Source organism: Mus caroli, chromosome 13 (assembly GCF_900094665.2).
Source record: "Mus caroli chromosome 13, CAROLI_EIJ_v1.1, whole genome shotgun sequence".
In the NCBI taxonomy this organism is placed as follows: domain Eukaryota; kingdom Metazoa; phylum Chordata; class Mammalia; order Rodentia; family Muridae; genus Mus; species Mus caroli.
Window position 1 is genome coordinate 88,875,541 of NC_034582.1, and position 20,952 is coordinate 88,896,492.

Below are 20,952 nucleotides of genomic sequence, written 5' to 3' on the forward strand. Positions count from 1 at the left end.
GGAAGCTTGAGGCAGCAGGAGATTGCCGGGTGGTGCCTCCGGTATGGTTACCTCCGGTGTGGTCACCTCCGGGAAGGCCCTGGGACTCCATCCATGGAGAAGGTATCAGGACAAAAGAAAAAAAAAATGCCATCAACTTAGCTGCAACTATTGCTTCAAACAAAGGCTCCTCACCAAGTTGAATAAACCTGCTTCAAACAAAAAAAATGGGCAATTTGGCACCAGGAAGTCTAATCACTGCAATGCTTTAACACACAATATGTTGTGTTAAACCATAAGGAATCAAAATTATACTAACCTAGCAAACAAATAATCACTCACAAAGTCTTCATCACCTTAGGAGACTACCACAGAACCAACTCATTAGTCTGAAAACTGGAGATATCAGGAAAAGGCTTTGAGTGTCTTTTCTATAGAAACTGTATCCCAGGGAAACTGAGGGGCTTGTGAAGGGAGGTTGCTCTTTGGTAGAGATAATGAAGAAGCAGTGGTAGAGTGGGATCGTTATCATCTGCCAGTCCTTACCACCTAGTGTATCAAAGCAACGGTCACTTGGGAGGGTTGACATCTATGAACAGGGAGGGAGGCCAGCCCTGTGTGCTTGCTGGTCAGAGGAATGCTATCATTTCATGGAATTGCACATTTAACGCATCTACAAAACAACTCCTGAACCTAAGGCTTGGAGAACATTGCGGAAGAGGGGGTGGAAAGATTATAAGAGCCAGGGGATCAGGAAGTGTCTGCTTGTAACATCAGAGGCTACGACCATGAAGTCTCACCCACACGACTGTCTAAACATGAGCTGAATAAGACAACAACAACACACATGCCAAAGTGAATGGAGGAAATACTAAGCAGCCTCAACTCTACACAAAGAGTAAGCACAACTAAGGAACGCTGAGGGTGGGAGAGACGGTCTTCCTCATAGAATATCACACCAACTGGCTCTCCAGTACTAACTGGTCAGCCCTAAAAACATACACATACACACAAGTAGCACTATATACACTAAGCGGATTATATTTAGAAATATATGAGTATATACATATATGCAGGTAACAATTAATTAAAAAAGAGACCATGAATTTGAAAGAGGGCAAAGAGGAGCATACAGAAGGGATTTGAGGGAGAAAATGGAAGGCAGAACGGATGGAATTATAATCTCAAAAAATAAAATTAAAATAATTTTTAAAATGAAATATATGTTTACCCCACCTCCACTCCCAAAACTGCACATAATCAGACTAAACCTCTAAATCCTACTGTTATTTCCTCCCAAATACAGAAGGCAGAAAAACACATTAGCTCTGCCTTAGGCATGCAACAGTAAAACTTAGGTTGGGAGAACATCTACAGGACAAAGAATCTCAGTTCCTTAACAAATAGATTGCAAATGGGGAAAAGAAAGGAAAGAAACAGACAAGAGACCAGCCATTTACAAGTAGTAGATTTTATGTGGACAATAACACACATAAAGAACCAGATGATGAGACATAGGACTTTAAAAAAACAAAACAAAACAAAACAGCGTACTGACCAGATGGGAGTAGATGCAGAGACCCACACCCAAACATTAGGCAGAGATCTGGAAGATGAGAAGAAAGGAATGTAGGAGCCAGGGTCATTGAGGACACCAGGAGAACACAACCCGCAGAACCAACTAAGCAGGGCTCATAGGAGCTCACAGAGACTGAAGCAGCAATCACAGAGCCTGTGTAGGTCTCTGCTGGGCCCTCTGCATGCATGTTGTGGTTGTTTAGCTTAGGACTTTCGTGGGACTCTTACCAGTGGGAATGGGGCTATCTCTGACTCTTCGCCTGCTCTTGGGACCCACATCCTACTACTGGGTTGCTTTACCCAGCCTTGATATAAGGGTGTGTGTCTAATCTTATTGTATCTTGTTATGTTGTGTTCTGTTTATACCTTTTGGAGGCCTGCTCTTTTCTGAATGGAAATGAAGGAGCAGTGGATCTGGGGAAGAGAGGGAAGTGGAAGGGGTAGAACTGAGAGGAATGAAGGAGAGGCTACAGTCAGGATGTATTGTGTAAGAGAAGAATAAATTAAAACAAGCAGACAAGTGCACATGGAAATGATTGTAAGTGAAGAGAAGGTAAGGAATGAGATGTGCCTCTTCTTAGCAGCAGGCAAAGCAACACAGTGAGGAGAGGACAATGTGACAGATGCCACTCTGGGCTCCTGGCTGTCCTGAGCCTGAGCCTGAGCCTGAGCCTGAGCCTGAGCCTGAGCCTGAGCCTGAGCCTGAGCACTTGAGCACTTGAGCATGTGCCTCAGTGGCCTTCCTAGCTCCGTAAGCCTCATAACACTAGCTGTGCCTCCACCTGCCCAGCATACTCAAGGATCAATTCCCATAACTCCTCCCTGTAAGTGCTCCCTGAAGGAACACCTAAAGGCTCCCTCTCACCTGCGTCACCCTCTAATTAAATCCACATTTCCCAAAAGGCAGACATAGAGAAAGAAACAAGCCCTGATTCAATTTTCTGTTTCTCTCACAGTACCACAGTCTCAGTACTATGGATGTAGCCCAGCTACAGAAGGGGTTAAACACCCTCTCTGTGCTGACCTAGAAACCTAAATGCCTCATATTGCATTGCCTCTGTATGAAAATCCATTCCCAGTGTCAGCCATGTGCCTTAGAAGCAGTTTGAAATTTGCCTGTCATATAAACTTCCATGTAGCCAGGCAGAGGTGGTATAAGCCTTTATTTAGTCCCAGGACTCAGAGGAAGCAGAAACAGGTGGATATCTGTGAGTTCGAGGCCCTTCTGGTCTTCAGAGTGAGTTCTCCCTGGACAGCCAAGGCTACACAGAGAAACCCTGTCTTGAAAAACCATGGATGGATGGATGAATGGATATAAGCAGGCATGCATACATACATGCAGGCATGCATAGATACATAGCCAGCAAAGTTAGAGAGGTCAAAGGAGAACAGAGGGTGGACCAGCTTTTGTCTAACAATCATCAAGGAATTGAATCCTACTATTAACCACAAAGGTGAGCTTAAAAGATCTCTACCATAGTGAGAGGTGCCTTTTATAGAAATCTGATTGCTTTGCAGGATGCCAAGTTCTCACTTTGATGCACAGATGCGCTGGCCTTTGGAATCATCTTATTCCCTGCATGAAAAATGTGGAGGAGCAGGAGGAAGCATATTGTGGCATTCTTTCTCGACGCCCTTCAGGAGGTAAAAGACTAAATGTAGGCTCGTGGTCAGATATAACAGATCTCAAGGTTTTGAGGTCTCGGTAGGTCAGACCACTTTAGAGAAAGTCACTGGGTATTGGAAAACTTACCCTGGGTTCTACGTGGCTCTGAGCCACTATCCCAGGGACTTCTGTGAAGCCAGTGGGTGGAGGAGCCTGGAATTGGCATTGAAGACCCCACTATATAGATTTGCAAGGAGAGAGCAGAAACTTGCAAGGAAACAGGTCCACCTAAGCTTTCTTTCTCTACCACATGTCCCACAGCAGATGGGGAGTGTGTGCATGTGTGTGTGTGTGTGTGTGTGTGTGTGTGTCCATCCCAAATGTGCTCATGGGATCTTGGTTCTATCTTTATTTACCACCCGTCTTCTGAGTATCACAATCTGCTGGTTGTATTAAAATACTTCTAATTTTAACTGAGGCTCAGCTCAAAATGCAATTAGTGCCTTTTGCTTTCCTCGAACCACCCAGTACCTTAGGCAAGACCGCCTCTCACATGACCCGAAGGTCACTAGGCCCAGGCTTGCTGGGCACTGGCTTGTATACCTCTGCTTCTCTTCTCTGGTGGGTATGGAAGCACAGGCCTGGAATCCCAGCACCATGGAAGGCTGAAGCAGGAAAACCAGGAACCTGGGACCAGCTTGCACAATGTAGTAAGATCCAACCCAGCCTTGGCTTCTTACAAAACAATGTGTCAAAATATATATATAAATAAGCCAGCTTTTATGTTCATTTGGCATTGTTTTGGGTTGAAGCTCTCTCAGCAGGAGCCTTGAAATAGACAAAGACTATTCCATCTGAACTCAGTTCCTAAGCACCACGCTTGTGTGGTTCTAGTGAAAAGAATAAAAAATAATAATAATAAGTTACTATGTGCTACTCATGTAGTAGATTGCTTATAAGTCTCTTAGTGTCTTCCTGTAACTTCTTCCAGGATCCAGGGTCTTTTCTCAACTCTGAGACTCACATAGGCAACTGTACCCAGTTATTTTTCTCTTCCTATCTAAAAGAAAGTAGGTTTTGAACCCACAGTACACCATCTTCCCAGGGGTAGCATCCGTCATCCCAGATCACCTACAGAACGGCACCACAGACAAGGCTTTGGGTTACAGATTACATCAGAGACTCCCATGCTGAACCATCTCAGGATAACACTGTGATCATGTCCCCACCCCAAGAGCCCCACCCCAGCATCGCTTTAACCTGGAAGGACTCTTTCATGTCTTCCCTTTTGGAATTCCCATTGGAGCAGACTAAATCAACCAGTAGTGGTGGTTTCAAGTTCCTGCATAGCCCATCTCCATAAGTTCAGCTAGTCTACACTGGCCAAGCCAATCTACTAGGAAGTGTGGTTTTCATGTTCCAGTAGAAAACATTGTTTTAAAAATATCTACATAACCCAAACTTCATTTTAGCTATCCAGATGATAATGTTGGCAACCACAAGAATATCAGCACTGAATCAGGGCATAGCACATCACGGTGATCAATGAACACCTTGTGTATGGAGCCGAGTGAGTTCTGTATGTACATCCATCCTCCACTAACCTAAAACGGCACTCCAGGCCAAGCAGTTAGAAAGGGTGACTCTAGGTGTGCTCGAAGAAAAACTCCACTCTAGAGGCCCCTTGCTTCCCTGCCTACCTTCTAGGGTCCCTCTTCTCGGCCACAGATAATTGTGTGCATCAACCACCGTGGGCCCCTCCAAAGGTCCCATGCTACACCCCTAGGGGTGCACCGTGAAGCAGTAAAAACATCAGTGCTTTGGAAGCTCAGGATTGGATTCGATCTTCCCTCCTAAGTCCAGGTATTACCTGAGCAGTTTGTTTCACTTCTTACAACTTCATTTTCCATATTTTTTTAAGATTTTTTTTTATTTTATGTGTATGATGTTTTGCCTGCCTGCTTACATAGCACTGGAGTCTCTGGTGCCATTGGAAGCCAGAAGGCATTGTGACACATGAGAACTGGGAACCAGACCTGGGTCCCCTTCAAGAGCAGTTCGCGCTCTCAGCCATTAGGCCATCTCCCTGGGGCCCATTTTCCTCATTTTTGAGAATGAAAATAAGAATCTAGCTCTGAGTCAATTAAGGGGAAACAGTGTAGACAGAAGGATCAGAGTACAGCAGGGGCTTAACAGCCATTGTCTTCATACCCACCTAATTTACCTTGTAAAAATCTACAATATTACCTTGGAAACAAGATACGACACAAAACAGCCCTTCTTTCATTGATGGATTAGCTGAGAATAAAACCACTCCCTGATTTTTGACACAACTCACGCTGGTTTCTTTAAGCATAGCATAAGCAGAATAGCAGCACTCTACTGCTGGAGCTAGTCCAAGGAGGGAGCTAGTCCATGGGAGGAGCTAGTCCACAGAGGGAGCTAGACCACGAAAGGAGCAAGTCCATGGGAGGAGCTAGTCCATGGGAGGAGCTAGTCCACTGTGAGAGCAGTTTTCTATGATTATTCCTAAGGAAGCAGGAAAGAGGAGATGGATGGAAACCAGGGAAGACAGAAAATCCTAAGTCAATGCCAATGAAAGGAGAGGAAACAGGAGAAAACATTCATCATCAATGTTCTAGGAAAGCACACAACACGCTGCTAAGCTGCCTTATTGCCTGTTAGACTTGACACCCGCCAAGGTTTCCACCGTGAAAGCAACCTCCCCCTCCCCAATCTAAAACAAACTCCAGAAGGCTTGGGGGGGGGGTGTGCGCTCCACGGTAGAGCACTTGATCAGGATGTGAGAGGCCTTGGTCTCCATCTCCAGTCCCACAAAATAAGTAATTAAATAATAAAGACTCCAACTCGTATCTTAATAGTTTAAATCATGGTCAAAAATGTGCACATTCTTCCAGCTTATAGTCACATATTAAAAAATCAAATTTTTCTCACATTTGGAACTGAGGAAAGAAATCTACAGAGCATAGGAAAATAAAAACTGGGGTGGGGGATTGGGTGGGTAAATTGGCCAGGCTGGGTTCTCTGCCCACACTGAACCCTTGGGGAGGGGTAGCAATCGAGGGCAGAGGCGTCAGGGTCAGCAGAGACATGAAGGGTGAAGCTGAAGGAGACGGTGGGTGTGTAGCACTCAGAGGTCCCAGTCAGGGTCACCGGACAGATCTTAGCACAAGTCAATAAGCAGAAAATACAAGCAAGGAATCTGGCACACATAAAAACCACTTCTCTTTGAGATGCAGTTCTACACTGTCTGCCTCACTTTGAGTTTCTGTCTGTAGCTCAGAAGAGCAGCTGGTCCCACTTTTTGGTGCCTTTGGGATATGGTTAGGATCTGCTTGTCCAGTCCTACTCCCTACCCTGCCCTGTGCCTGGATTCTCCACCCAACATACTCCTGTTCTCTCTGGAACACAGGCCTGCTTCGTGAAAGAGCTACAGCCAAGAGATAGATCCCTGCAAGGGAAGTCGGTTCCATGAAGCCATTCACCCACTTGTCTCCATTTCCTCTGTCTCTGCCTGTCTCTCTATGTCTTTGTGTCTGTCTCTTTCTGTCTCTCTACCTCTGCCTCTCTGTGTATATGTATGTCTCTGTGTCTATCTCTCTGTCTCTCTGAATCTATCTCTCTCCTCTCTTCCTCTCTCTCTCTCTCTCTCTCTCTCTCTTTATTTCCGTCCAAGGCTGCCAGTCCATCACCAGTTGCATCTCTCATATCCCTCCTTGAGGCCACAGCTTCCCTACCCTATACTTGTCCCTGAGGTTTCTGTAACCATCACCCTAGGACCCTTCTACAGTGATGACCGTTTTCTCTTGTTCTAGTTTGAGGGTCTTGCAGCCTCGTTTGTTGACTCTCTTTCCTCCTACCAACACCTTAGAAGCAGCTCCTTGGTAAAATTAGTATCTTATGTGTGTTCTGCTTGTTGCCCAAGCAATGTTGAAGCAGGGAGCAAGGAAGCTATGGCAGGCTTGTCTTAACTTACCTCATCCAAGTGCAGTGCTAGCCTCTGATTGGCTGCAGCAATTCCTGTGGCCACGAGTTCTTCATGCCCAGTCAAGATCCGCACAAAAGCAGGAAATAAATACTTGTATTTCCCCCATCTGTCACCTCTGTGAAGGCCCTGAATGTCTAGATTGTAATTAAAGTTCCCACCTGTCCCTCCCCTGATGGTTTTCCAGCCTTGAGACTCTATATTCTCTCCTTACCCTTTGGATTCCTGGCCCATTACCAACCTGTCCTCACCACGGGGAGATGTCAGTAGGAACTGTCTCACCTCTAAGTGCATACTGTCCCTTTCTGATTTCAAGTGCTGCTGTTGTTTTGTTTTGCTTTTGGTTTTTTTTGTTTTGTTTTGTTTTGTTTTGTTTTGTTTTGAGACATGTTTTCTCTGTGTAGCTATAACTATCCTGAAACTCACTTCGTAGACTAGGTTGACCTCAAACTCAGAAANCCCCCTGCCTCTGCCTTCCAAGTGCTGGGATTAAAGGTGTGCACCACCACTGCACAGCTCTGATTTTAAATCTTATTTGAAAATTTAAAAAGAAGAATCACCTAGATGGCCTTAAAAACTAATATAACTACAGTACAAATCAAGGGAAAAAATTAAAATAGGATCCCTTGGGCTGCCTCACATACAAGACACTGTAAGTTCAGTTCTCAGCACTGGAGAAAAAGAAGAAAGAAAGCACTGGCTCTAATTTGTGTGTTGGGAGGGGGAAGGAATTGCATAAAAACACACAATGGCAGAAAGTAAACCCACGTCCAGCAAATACCAATTATAGCACTTGCCCGAGCTTAGTAAACGCTATGCTTCATTTTGAGATAAAAGAATAATGAAGGTAATAGCAAGAACACCAAGAATGAGGATAGGACCATGTAGTTGTTCTGCCTGACATTCAATGGGAGTCCAGAGGGCCCTGGTCCTCCATGGCAGAGGCAGCTGAGGGAACTGTGATGGGAAGACCAACCATCAAGGTCCATGCAAGCCCAAGATGGTCCTGTAGGGAACTGAATCTCAAGAAACCTGAGTGGGCTACATGCTCCAGCTCTCTTCCCACTTACATTTTGGAGACAACTGTGAGGATTCCAACTTTGACACCAGAAAATGAAGAGAGAGCTGTACCCACAGCCATAGGACGGCAACTCTGCTTTAGGGGGCCACACATAAGTTATCTGAGCCACGGGACAACTTCACTCACTTACAGCCTGGGCTCTCCAAGTGTGGCCCCCAGATCGTCAACAAGACATCTCCTAAAAGCTCACTGAAACTGCAAGTTCTCAGTTTCCTCTCAAGTCCTATGAAATCAGACACTGGAGGGGTGGGGCCCAGACCCACTCTATGCTTTAACAAGCTGGCCAGGTGATTCTTGTTTGAGAGTCAAGACTTAGAAAAACAAGAACTCCTATAAAAAGTAGCTCTAATCCTCCCCAACCCCCAAACAAAACTCATTATTTACTGTGTGATCACATAAATATTCCTCTTCCTTTTATGTACAGTCAACTAGCACTATCCTCAATGGCTCTAGCATGACATGGAACAATTCTATGGAAGTCATCAACAACTGGTTTAAGCCCCTTTGGAAGAGATCTACCCTCCTGTGTAGGCTTGGCTCACTAAACATTATGGATCTTTCCCAAATCCCCAGCATCTACAGGAGAGGTTGGCATAAATATCAGTGGAAGGAATATGTGAGCATGGTGAAGTGGGTAGACAAGGAGAGGTATTGGCCCTCAGCACAGAGTCATCTGGCTGGTCACCCCTGGATGACACCACCTGCATCCACAATCAGCTCACCTATGTCGAGTGTACCATCAATAAAGACGACTAGGACTGGCTCTCAGTCCTGGATGCTCCAAGTAGCAACAGCTGGTACCAGAAAAGATTGGTAAGAATTCCTAGTTCCTGCCCAAGGGAAGTTCAGTTGTCTCCTCTGAGGATTTCTGAACAAGAATTACAGAACTGCCATGCATCAGGAATGAGCATCCTGTAGGAGTCTCCCGTTAGAGTACTATTTTAGAAAAGCAAGCAAGAGAGAGACGAATTGCTAGGAAGTTGCATTTTTACAGCAACTGGGAGACAAACTCCTTACCAGAAATGGAAACTCATGTGATATCATTACACTGCATATGAATTATTAATGTTTATAATCTTTTTTGCCAATTAGGTATTCAAGAAGGTTCCTGTTGACATCATGTTTGACATCATAATGCTTCATCATTCTAAAAGCTTAATGAAATAAATTATTGCTAGAAAAAGAGAGAGAGAGATCAAACATACTTTTTTTTTTTGCACTCAGGGGAATACTAGAAGCCAACTGGATAATGAAGATATTGTTTACCATTGATGTACAAAAAAAGAATGAAAAATAAACATTAAAAACCCCAGTGCTGTAAATGGGACCAAATGGCCAAGACTTTCTTTTCCTACCCAAGCACTCAGAAAGAGAAGAGGAGCCGCACAGCTGACAACTATCACGCACTCAGGGAAAAGGAATTCTTATTCTAAAAAGCAAAAGGGATTTTTTTTTACACACTAATCACATCCGTGTAAGAGAACAGAAGATGTGAACTTTACAATTGAAACCAACTGTAGAACACTGAGTGTGGAGGTAATGGGATACTATTAAGTATTTGGGGGGTAATTGTGTGATAATACATTCTATAGTGTTTATATAAATATACATGATCTAATTTCAGTGTATAATCTCTGAGGTTTATGTCATGCATATTCATGTGGAATCACTGAAATATCACTCTCCCTTCCAACATTCCTCGTAATGACTTGGAATAAATTAAGCTCTTATTTGGAAATCTTGTTGATAAAGTGACTTAAATTCCTCCCCAGGTCAAGCCTTTTAACACTTAAGCCAAGTAGCACGAGATTTGTTCAAGTTTATAGTAACTGCTAATAATCTGCACCCATTTTCTCCACCAGTTTTTTACTCCATTTGGTTTCTAAGTAGCCTCTTGAGGAAGGCATTAAGACGAAGAAAAATAGACTCATTCATTATTTTTTTCGTTCACTAAACAAACACCCAGTAGCTGGGGTTGCCAGGTATTAAAAAAATGAGTTCCTTGCTCCTATGAAAGGAAAAAATACATAAGTTCTTCTGAAATACCACAGAGCTCGTGAGCAGCCACTATTCTTGACTATGCTTCAGGCCTTCAAATCCCCTTTCAAAACCTCACGTTAAAAATGTTGCTAAATATAGCCTTCTTAGCACCTTGAAATTTCTTCTAATGGTAACTTTATGTTGCTGCTGGCAGGAGACCCAGAAAGCAGCAAACAAAAGCAAATTTTGTGCCCACCACAGGCCTCTGTAACAAATATTTAATTGAATCCAGGTCTCTACTCTTCAGATACACTGTTAATATTCAAAAGTAAGAAAATAAACTTATTCCTGATACATAGTAGGTATGTATTAAATGGTATTTTATGTTAATGGTGATCACAATTATTACTAGAAAAAATCACAGCCATTAGTAAACACTGGTTAAGTTGTATGTAGCAAAATGAGATTCCATTTTACAAAACTGAAGTTCATCGAAAGGCAGCCCACTATCCCTACTGTTCCTCCAGTGTGGCTGCACTTCGTTCAGGGAAGACCCAGAGCTTCCTGACACTGGGCCAACTGTTGAATGTATTTTTACTACCAGACATACAATTGTGTCTTTGTCAAGAAATCATGGAATGGTCTCTGGTAATCTACTGACTACATAAGAGCTGTATGTATCTAACATTAAGAGTTTAAAGACATATTTTTCCTCTGCACAATGAGATGTGCGATTGCTCTTGGGTTTGCTATAAAGCAATTAATCTGACACAGTGAAATCCTCTCGGATGTAATCATACTTTGAAAACATATCTTGGAATAGATTTTCATCAAGAACTATTTAGAGACTGCCTTCACCATCCATTCCACACCCTCACAGTCCCACCCCCCACCCCCACCCCGGAAGACATGTATGCAGAAGCACCATCCTGAGGCAGCTGCCCTGAACTGTTGGCGTTCCAAACTCTGGCTGGGTTCTCTCAATGATGTCCAGGATACGGTCATCCCAGAGAAACACGATAGTAACAACAGGTTCCACTTGGCTCTCCCCTAGTCCCTTTCTATAGCTCTTCAAACGTAAACAGCCTAGTTCATTCACAAATCCCTGCACTGGGCCACTGTGCAGAGAATTCCATCCAGCCTAGCTGACTTACAGGTAAAAATCTGAACCTGAGGCGCTCTAGCATCCTGGTGCTGAGGCTGCACCGCATACAGACCTAGCTCAGCGCTCAGATTGCATTCAGAGGAACTCGCATGCTCTTGGTGATGCATACCCATCCCTCCAGCTGCATCTATTGGGCCACAGCTGCCCTCCCTCAACAAGAAACAGGCCGCCCCAACTGCTTTCCGCTGAGCTGCAGTCTGCACCTGTCCCCACCCCAGGACCAGCTTAGGTTTGTTTCCCTGCACCCTCCAGGATCTTTTTCATCTCCAATTCCCTGGGTCCTCACCACCAGCAAAAAAAAAAAAAAAAAAAAAAAACGGAAAAAAAAAAAAACCCGAAAAGTAAACTCCGCCTTAGCAACACCCTCCCCCAATCGATCGTCAAACTCCCGAACGAGCCCCCCACTTAAGGCAGACCCGACGGATAACCCCCCAACAGCCAGCATTTACCTTGACGCTGGTGTAGCTAGTCTGGGTCTCGGCCTCGGCGCTGCTGCAGCAGTGGCGCCTCCGGCCCCGGCAGGTGGTCGTGGCGGGGCCCGAGGACCCGGTGCTGCTGCCGCTGCCCAGTTCAGCCCGGGATCTGCGGACTCGGACAGCGCCCGGGGGTCCCGCCGCGCGACTCGGGGGCATGGCGTCGGCGGCGTCGGTCTGCACGAAGAGGCCGTGCAGGGGTGCCGTGGGGCCCTGCGACACGCTGCTGGTCTGGCGGGGCGAGTTGGACTCATCCGAGTCCCGGCAGTAGATCACACCGCTCTGCGAGACATGGATGCTGGGGGCGCAGCCCATCCCTCAGCCGGGCTCCCCCGCGCGCGCCCGCCCGCGCCCCCGGGCCACCCGGACTCGGAGCTCCCACGGCCACCTGCAGTGAGGGGGCGGGCGTGGTGACGGTGGTGCCCAGACTGCGTGCCCCCCAGTCTGGGTGGCCACCGCTCTGTCGGGCTCGCCTCCGTGCCCCCTGGCGAGCGTCCGGGGGCAGCGCGCGTCACCCCAACTTTCCCTCCCGGGCCATCTTCCTCCCGGAGCGGCAGAGCGCGCACACACGGCCCGCGCGCCCCAGCGGCCGCCACCCTCCCCGCCGCAGCGCCCCAAACGCGCGCCCCGCGCCTCCGCCCTCTGCTCCGCCCGCGCCTCGGCCCGCGCCGCCCAGCTCCCCACACTCCGGCCAGGGCGCCCGCCCGCCGACCGGCTCAGTCTTCCCACTTTCAGTCCTTGCACGTCCCCTCCCAGTCTCGGTCCTCCTCGGGGTCCCCAAGGGCCACCCCACTGCACTCTTCTCCCTGCCGCGCAGTGCCTGGCAGCACGCCTCGCCTTGGTGCCCTCCCGTTCTTGGCTGTCCAGAGGCCTTGTCCCTTGGGGAGCTCCTTGTCCACAGGGCCCCCTAGTGCTCTAGCCCCTCTCCCCCTAGTCCGCACTAGCCCTGCTCCAGGCCAAGAATAGCTGGGTAGACTTTCGGGGTAAGTCTCTTCTCAAAAACACCGTTTTCAACACATCCCTGAGTTGTCCCCAGAATGCCCTATCCAAACAGCAGGAAGCACATAGCTCAGGCCCACCAAGCCCATTGACTTGGTTGTCAACACACTTGAGGAGTTAAGAGACCCAATTCGCGTGGCTCACCAGCACCCACCTTCCCCCACATACTAATTCTAGAATTCAGCTGGGTGGTGGCCCAACCTTTGGAAAAAAAAAATTCCCTGTCTACAAATCCTTCAGAAGTGCATGCCAAGAGATGGGCTATCCCACAGGGGAATACAATCCTTATTTCCGTGGAAGATCCAAGCTGTCTGCATGTGGTTTTCTGTTGTTTTGGTTTGGTTCCCCCCCCCCCAGTCTTGAGTTCTTCTCTGGGTGTCACTAACCCAGCCTCCCACTTTTCTTCTTCCTTCTGGGGACCTCCCTCGGCCCCCTCAGTGAGGGCCACACTGCTAGAGAAGCAATTCTGCTGTGTGACATAAGGTGGAAATCCATGACCCAGGTCCCCAGGCACCACTTGCCTACTTAAGGTCTCCTTCAGCAATTTCTGCCACAACCACAGTGGCCCAAGGGAGAAAGTGAGATGGTTTGAATAAGGGCTTCACTTAGAGTTCTACAAGGACAAATTTCAACGCAAAATACAAAGTATCCAGTTAAAACCTATGTCATTCGTCTCCTCGTCCTCCCACCCCACCCCCATCCCATCAACTCAAGAGTTGTCAGAGGAGGATGACTGATGATGTCTTCTGACTGCCAATTCAAAACTTGAGAGACATCTCTCCACTTCTGACATTCACTCTGGGGATGAGCGTTTACATCTATAGTTCTAAAAATTGGGAGGCTGAGGCCAGTCTGATCTTCATGAGTTCTAGGCCAGCTTGGCCTACAGGGTGAGATTCCCATCTCTGAACGGAAACAGAATGGAGCTTATTCTACTTTTGTTTGATCCCAGGTTAGCTGTAACTTTCTTCTTCACTTTAATGACACAAAAAGAGTTCATCTTCAGTTAATCTTCAGTAATTTCTGCCACGCCCACAGTGACCCAAGGGAGAAAGTGAGATGGTGATCAGGTGTTCATACCAACTGTGTCAGTGATCTTGGATGAGGCAGACCTCATTAGCTAAGGCACTCCCTGAGTTACTACTTATAGAAGGGCATGCTCAGCAGTGGAGGTGTAACTCAGAGCCCTTCTTCCTTCACATGACTGCTTCCCCACCGTACCCTTGCATGTTGGTTGGCCCTCATACAGTTAAGAATGCCACTGTTACCCAGGAACGATCATTTACTTAAACCTATGTCTGATGGCTACTCTCTGCCTTCCTTCCAGTTGAATCACTAAGGGATAAGCTATATCAGAGCTAAATTACAAGAAAGCCCCCCTGCCCCAAATCTCCATCTCAACTCCAGGTGCAAATGTAATCATTCACACCCATTTCAGGTATCACCTATCAGGAAACTGAGCATCACATAATTCTCATGCCACAGCCATGTTCAGGGCATCCTCAAGGGATCGCTCGATGGAGCCCCTCATGGAAGAAAAAAGTCCCAGGGCTGCTTCAGAAGACTAGACTATGATAAAAACACAAATTACACTCTCTCTTCTGGTGGGGAGATTAGGAGAATGAATCATGCTGCAGACATCCAGAAACAAATTTAGGTTGAACTTATACATTTTTAAAAATGAGTAAGCCCCGGGGGTATGACCTTAATGTAGCTAGTGAGTAGGACCAGACAGAGTTAGCAGATTAATAGAACATTTCATGTTGGTTGAATGTGACTTCTCCATTGGATAGGAGACAGAGGGAAACGTAATTTAGATATTCATTTTTACAATCCATTTTCAAAGCAGCCACAACTTCCACCTCCACGTCTGGCTAGGTAAAAGAAAAGAAAATCTCTGTCCCTATAATCTCCAAGTGTTCTCAGTGGGAACGTGTGACTTGCCCCCATGACAAGGACGTATCTGAGCTAGTCACTGAAACTTACAGGAGGGTATAAATGGAGAAGAAATGGGAGTCTGAAGTCATTTCCCCAGCTAAGTTCTGAGCCCTGAGTGTTGGCCTCATGAAGAGATCTCTGAACTGACTTCCTCGCAAGGACACCAGTGCCACCCAGGGTAACAGCAGTCTTCTTACACATAGACACTGCAGTGCTTCTTTAGGCCCAAGTTGTAAAATAAGGTCAGGAAACCCTACATTAGAAAAAGAAATTAATTAAAGTGAGAAAATTTTAGCAACAATGTCCAAGAAGCAAATGGAAAGAAAGCTAACTGAATTAAAAAAAAAAAAAAAACTTAAAAAGAAACAAAAAAACTTATCTAATGTCCAAGGTCAACAGAGTGGCTTCTATGTTTTATAATGATATTAAGTAAGCACTTACTGCAAAATTATGACCCAGATCACTGCAGGATCTTGAAGAATTAAGGTCCATTCCAATTCTAAAATGAGATGACTCTCCCAGAATTCCTCTCAAGGTAGCAGAAAATGTGATTAATACATTTTGAATCCTTTTTAACCACAAAGGTTAAAATAACCCAAGCCACCTGACTGATCTTTCGATAACCAAACACTCAATCAACTGATCAACCTTACAGAACTTCTGGGTTCAAACAGTGTCCCTCCTGGGGGGTCAGATGGCACCATTTACTAGGCAACTGGAAAAGGTTCACTGAACTCATTTGCAGGGATTATTCTGAAACCTGACTCTGTAACCTTGGGGAAGTCATTTCACTTCTGGGATTTGATTTCCTGCATAATCTCTGACCTCTCCAAATCACAAACATTTGGGATGCTAAGAAAGCTTCCCTCCTCTTAAAAGATAATTTTTATTTTAAAATCGTGGACCTCGTTTTTAAGCTGAAAGAGCAGTACCGATCCCTGACAGCACATCAGAATCACTCGGAAGAATTTGTCAGAAATAACGGTAATTCCACATTGCAGGTATTCAGGGCCGATCCAGTACCTGCCATTTCTAAGAAGGTAAATCTAGTGTAACCTGCCCTCACCCATCTTGGTGGGACCATACAAGCATAATTATGTAGGGGTATGGAACCCACACAATGAGGCCACTCCCTACCATAAGCTGTGCTCTCACCATCCCTCTATCTGCTTCCATTAAAGTTGGCTAGATAGAGGTGTCGAAGAAAGAGGCAAACTCATGGTGGCTCAAAGCTGGTGATCTCAGAGCTTACTAGAGCAGGATACCAGACCCTAGACTCAGTAAAGACATCAGATGTTCCACACCAGCTGGACCCAACATAGGTGATGTAGATGGCTACAAAAATGTCCTTTGCCTCACGATAATACCATCTCTATAACCTACCCATCACGTATCTCATGCCACAATACTAGGAATATCTCATACAAGTACAGAAAGAGCATGGAAATATCACTGTGGGGAATTCACACCCACGCCTAGAAGGCCTTACCTCGCCCTCACCGTCACTATGATAACCCAACCTTCCATCAGTTTGACCGTCAAAGTAACTGTCCAAAATAGTTCCATGCTACTCCCATCTGCTCTACTCAACCTTTGAGCACAGCGCCTTTGCCTGTCCCTCCCATTTCTTATTTGTCTTTCCTTCCAATTCTTTCTTTGATGGAGACGAGAACCTAGAAACACTGGGCAGAGGTCTCACCCTGGGCTCTCTTCCCTCCTAACACGACCACCCGGGCTTCCTGCTGTTTCCCCGGAAGACCTAGCATTGATGGGGACCTGGGCCCTCTGCCAGTCAGGCTCCCACCTGCACAACTGCATGGCTAACTTCCTCCCTTCCTTAAGTCTCTTTTGCAATGTTCCCTACTCCACGTTTCCATCCGCAACTCCTATTTAAAACTTCATTCAGCCTTCGTTCATTTGTCTGTGCCCCTCCTGAATCCCCTTGGCCTGCAATTTTTCTAGTTTCGTAGCATATGCCACCTTCCATTTTATTAGATAATTAGCTCACTTGTAATATTTACTGTCTGTCTTCTCTCACCAGAATCTAGGTTCTCCATAGGCAGGATTTTTCTAGTTTCTTATTTATTTTTTGATCTCATACCTTCGTTGTACCAGTGCCTAATATATAGCCAGCTATGTACTTAAGGTGGTTAGAATATGCTTGGCCCAAGGAGTTGCATTTTTTGAAGATGTGGCCTGGTTGAAGGAGGTGTATCACTGTGGGGTGGGCTTTGAAGCTCCACCCAGTTCAGAAGAGTAAGAACTCTCCTAGTAGCCTTCAGATGAAGATGTAGAACGCTCAGCTTCTCCTGTACCATGCCTGCCTGCACACTGCCATGCTCCCGCCTTGATGATAATGGACTGAACCTCTGACCCTGTAAGCCAGCCCCAATTAAATGTTGTCCTTGTAAGAGTTGCCTTGTTCATGGTGTCTGTTCACAGCAGTAAAACCCTAACTATAACAGTACTCAAATATTTGTTGAATAAAAAAATGAATTGTTTCTTTGCCTTCTCATCTCTGAACTGTCACAAGTCAAAAATTAAAGGAGCGATTGTTTTAAATAGGAAATCTCATGTTCTGTGATTTTAGTTTTTAAAGTCAATGAATGTGTTCAACTTGAAAATCTTCCTTTTAGAAATAAAATCATCTGTATAGATTGTTATATCAGTGCTAGTTATGGTAATGAAGTGTGAAAAAAAAATCCATACATCAAACGCTTAAGGAGCAGTCCGGCGAACTGTTTAAATGAAAATTAGATTAGAAAGCAATATAATATACACATATCAATTACAAATATGGAAAACTATATGTAATTATTGAGGTTCATAAGTGAATGTCAAATATGATCTAAAACTTGCATTAAAACAGTCTAAATGAATTAGTGTAATGTTACCTAATTGTCTTCTTTTTTAAAAAAAAATGGCAAGTTATCGTTTATAGGCTTTCATTGGTAAATTTTTCCATCGAATCAGCAGAGAGATGGTAGGAGAAGAACCCCAAGAATGTGAAAAGAGATGAAAAAAGTAATGGATACATAATTACAGGGGAAACACAGAACCAAACCCACAAAAATACTCAGAGTGAGAGACAAAGAAAGACATAAGCAGACATTTTTAGGGTGGAATATTCCTGGCTAGTGCATTTATAGATGCAGCTTTTCCAAGAGAAAAAAATAACTTGTATTTTTAATTATGCTTGCATCACTTTTTTGATTTCTTTTTTTTTTTTTTTTTTTTTTTTTTTTTTTTTGCCAGAGACCAAATGAAATTAAGGAATGGATTTGGCCCATAGGACAGTTCTTTCTTGCCAATTGTAGAAAATGAAAACAAAGATGATGAGGGAGGAAAGTCAGTGAACGTCTCTGACTTCCTTAGGTCAACATCACCAAACTTGCAGGGCAGTGAGTACCAGACCCTCGTGAACAAAAATACCACAAGGAAAGGTTGGACCAGCTCCCAGGAAGAATTCTATAATCCCTGTGCTCTTTGTCTCCAGGTCCTCTTGGCCCAAGCAATCAGGCTATGAAGGATGGAACATTCATTTCCAAATGTCCTGTAATGTACATTTCACAAGAATGTCCAAGACATAAAAGGATATTCAAATGAAACTCGGGAAGAGCCCACTCCACAAAGGAGCATCCACAGAATTCAGGGAGTTAGGGTTTTCAAGAAACAACACAGCATAATATATATGGTACAAGGGCAGCAAATGGTACTGGCATTCTTTTCTGTTATTATAATTGTGAGAGGCTTGCAAGAGAAGGAGGATTGCTAGCTAGACCCTGACGAGGGACTTACTAAATCAGAGGAATCAGTATGAGCAAAGAGACAGAGGCACATCTAACCATGATGGAACTAAAGTCCATGAACACACTGGACAACTAGACAGTGACTCCTGAGCCAGGGACGATAAACACAAATTGGGAAGAGACAAAAAGTGCCCGGTGATGAAATTGCCTTTCTGTGTAGAAGTTGCCTATATGCTCTGCTTCCTTTATAGAACTGCCCTGTGTGACAATCTACATTAACAAAACAACTCTATTTATTGTCTAGCTAAAGATGTTTTCCAAGTGATAAAGTCTTGGCTTCCATTAAATATGGTTCCTTTAATATTCATATATAGTACTTGAGATTTTTAGACATTCTGAACCAAGGTACATATTTTTTATTTACATAAAAAAGTTACTGGTAAGATCAATATATAAAGTAAGGTGTGGCGTATATTTGTGAATGTGCAATGCATGTAAGTGTAAGATTTCCTAAATGCCTCATGAGTAAGGTTTGCAACCCAGGTTTGTTTGAGTGTCCTAGTTTGTTGTCTGTTGTTGTGTCAAACATCATGACAAAGCCAACTTAGAGAAGAAAGGACTTACTGCATCTATTTCACCTCCACCACTGTCAGTTATTAAGAGAAGTCAGGGCAGACCCTTGGAGCTAAGAACTGAAGCAGAGGCCATGAAGGAACACCACCTATTGGCTTACTCCACATAGCTTGCTCAGCCTGCTTTCTTAAACAATTCTTAAACCACTTACCAAGGATGGCACCACCCACAAATAAGTAGCCTCCTACAGACTAGTCTGTTGGAGGCACTCTCTCAGTTGGGTTCCCTCTCTCCAGATCACTTGAACGTATGACAGGCTGACAGAAAACTAATCAGCAAATCGGATGCTGTTGCTTAATCCCAACACCGAGGCAGGAGAGCTGGTTTAAATTGAAGGCCAGCCAGTGCTACATAGTAAGTTCCAGGCTATCCTGGGCTACAGAGTGAGACCCTGTTTGAAAACAATCAAGCAGAAAACAGCAAGCAAACAAGTCTAGGGTTCTAAGCCGGCTTGCCCCTGCTGGGATGCACACACCTTGACAGGTTCACCATTTACTCCAACACATACCATAATCCACTCACTCAGCAAACACTGAGACCCTACTATGTATTATGCTAACTCTGCACCAGAAAATAAAAAGGAAAGAATCTCAACTTCCATGAATTTAGACCATTGGGGTGGAAGATTAGAAAGATAAACATTGAATTCTCTGGGAGTGGTGAGGTATTTAAGAGTGTTGAAATATGTCTAAGAGGCCTGGCATGCTGATATACACGTAAAACCTCAGCTTTTAGGGAGCAGAGGCAAGAAAATTGCTGCAAACACAAGGCTGGCTTGGTGTCTACAGTGAGGTTCACTCCAGCTAGAGATTCACATTAAAACTCTGTCTATAAATAATAGATAAATAGATAGATAGTAGATAAATTTGATGTGATAAATCCTGAAGTAGGGCTATAGATATTTTCTCAGAGAAGAGGACATTTAGGCTAAGAATATCAGAAAACATTATCAAAATAGACTCTCCACTTCTTTTTCATCTGCATATCTAGGACACTAAGTCCTACCACTACCCAGGGCACCATGAGAGATATGAAGAAGGACATCTGACAGCCCAGGCAGGAACACACATATGTATATACAAGTGTGTTCATACTTACCATGAGATTAAAACCCTAACTCAAGAGAGAAAGATGAGTTTGGGTACAGAGAACTAGAATATGTCACCAAGAAAATAGATAGGGTGTGGTTCCTTGGTGGGGGGGGGTGTTGAATAACTAGGGAAAGGGGCATTATTGAAGACTTCTGTGAAGACCTAGAGGTAGCAACACTTGAATTATTGAAGAGCAATAAAAATGGAGGCTCAAATGCCTTGTGCTGAACCTGCTATGAACCCCGTAAAGAATGCATCTGTACATACAGTGGATGCTTCCCCCAAATGTGCATTTTGTGGGGTCCGAAGTTTGAGTCTAAAGACCAGAAAGTGTCCACTCAATATCAGTGCTGACACTTGTCCCCAGAACAGGACTAGAACATGAAGCAAGACATCAAGAAGGTCTTTTACATCTATTGCTGGGCCTGAAGAACTTACCAACTAAAAAGAATAAACAGTATTGTTTTAAAGACCAGAAGAGAGCAGAGAGGCAGGTCAGCCTCCAGGTACTCCCGGTCAGCCAATGAGTACGTGGCTCACCCTTTCCCAGTGAGATGAAGAAAGTCATCTCTTTGCCAAGACTTCCTTCCGTGGGCTTCCCTACAACCAGGCCCACCCAGGGATGTTAGTTTCTTGCGTCCTGTTTGGATTGCTAAAGTCAACCTTTGAGAGTT

At 44.8% G+C, this 20,952-nt stretch overlaps 1 protein-coding gene across 6 annotated transcripts in view; it reads right to left on the reverse strand.

The window, feature by feature from the left end:
* Positions 1–20,952, reverse strand: part of Pde8b (phosphodiesterase 8B) — a 225,356-nt gene that overhangs the window by 185,629 nt on the left and 18,775 nt on the right. For 4 of the 6 annotated variants that reach the window (XM_021181134.2, XM_021181129.2, XM_021181132.2 and 1 more), the window contains exon 1: positions 11,845–12,448. The exons of the other annotated variants lie outside the window; for them this stretch is intronic. In XM_021181134.2, coding sequence (XP_021036793.1) covers positions 11,845–12,183 — 339 coding nt within the window. In that variant the 5' untranslated portion in view covers positions 12,184–12,448. Of the gene's footprint in view, positions 1–11,844; positions 12,449–20,952 lie in introns of those variants that run through there. 6 annotated transcript variants of the gene reach the window in all.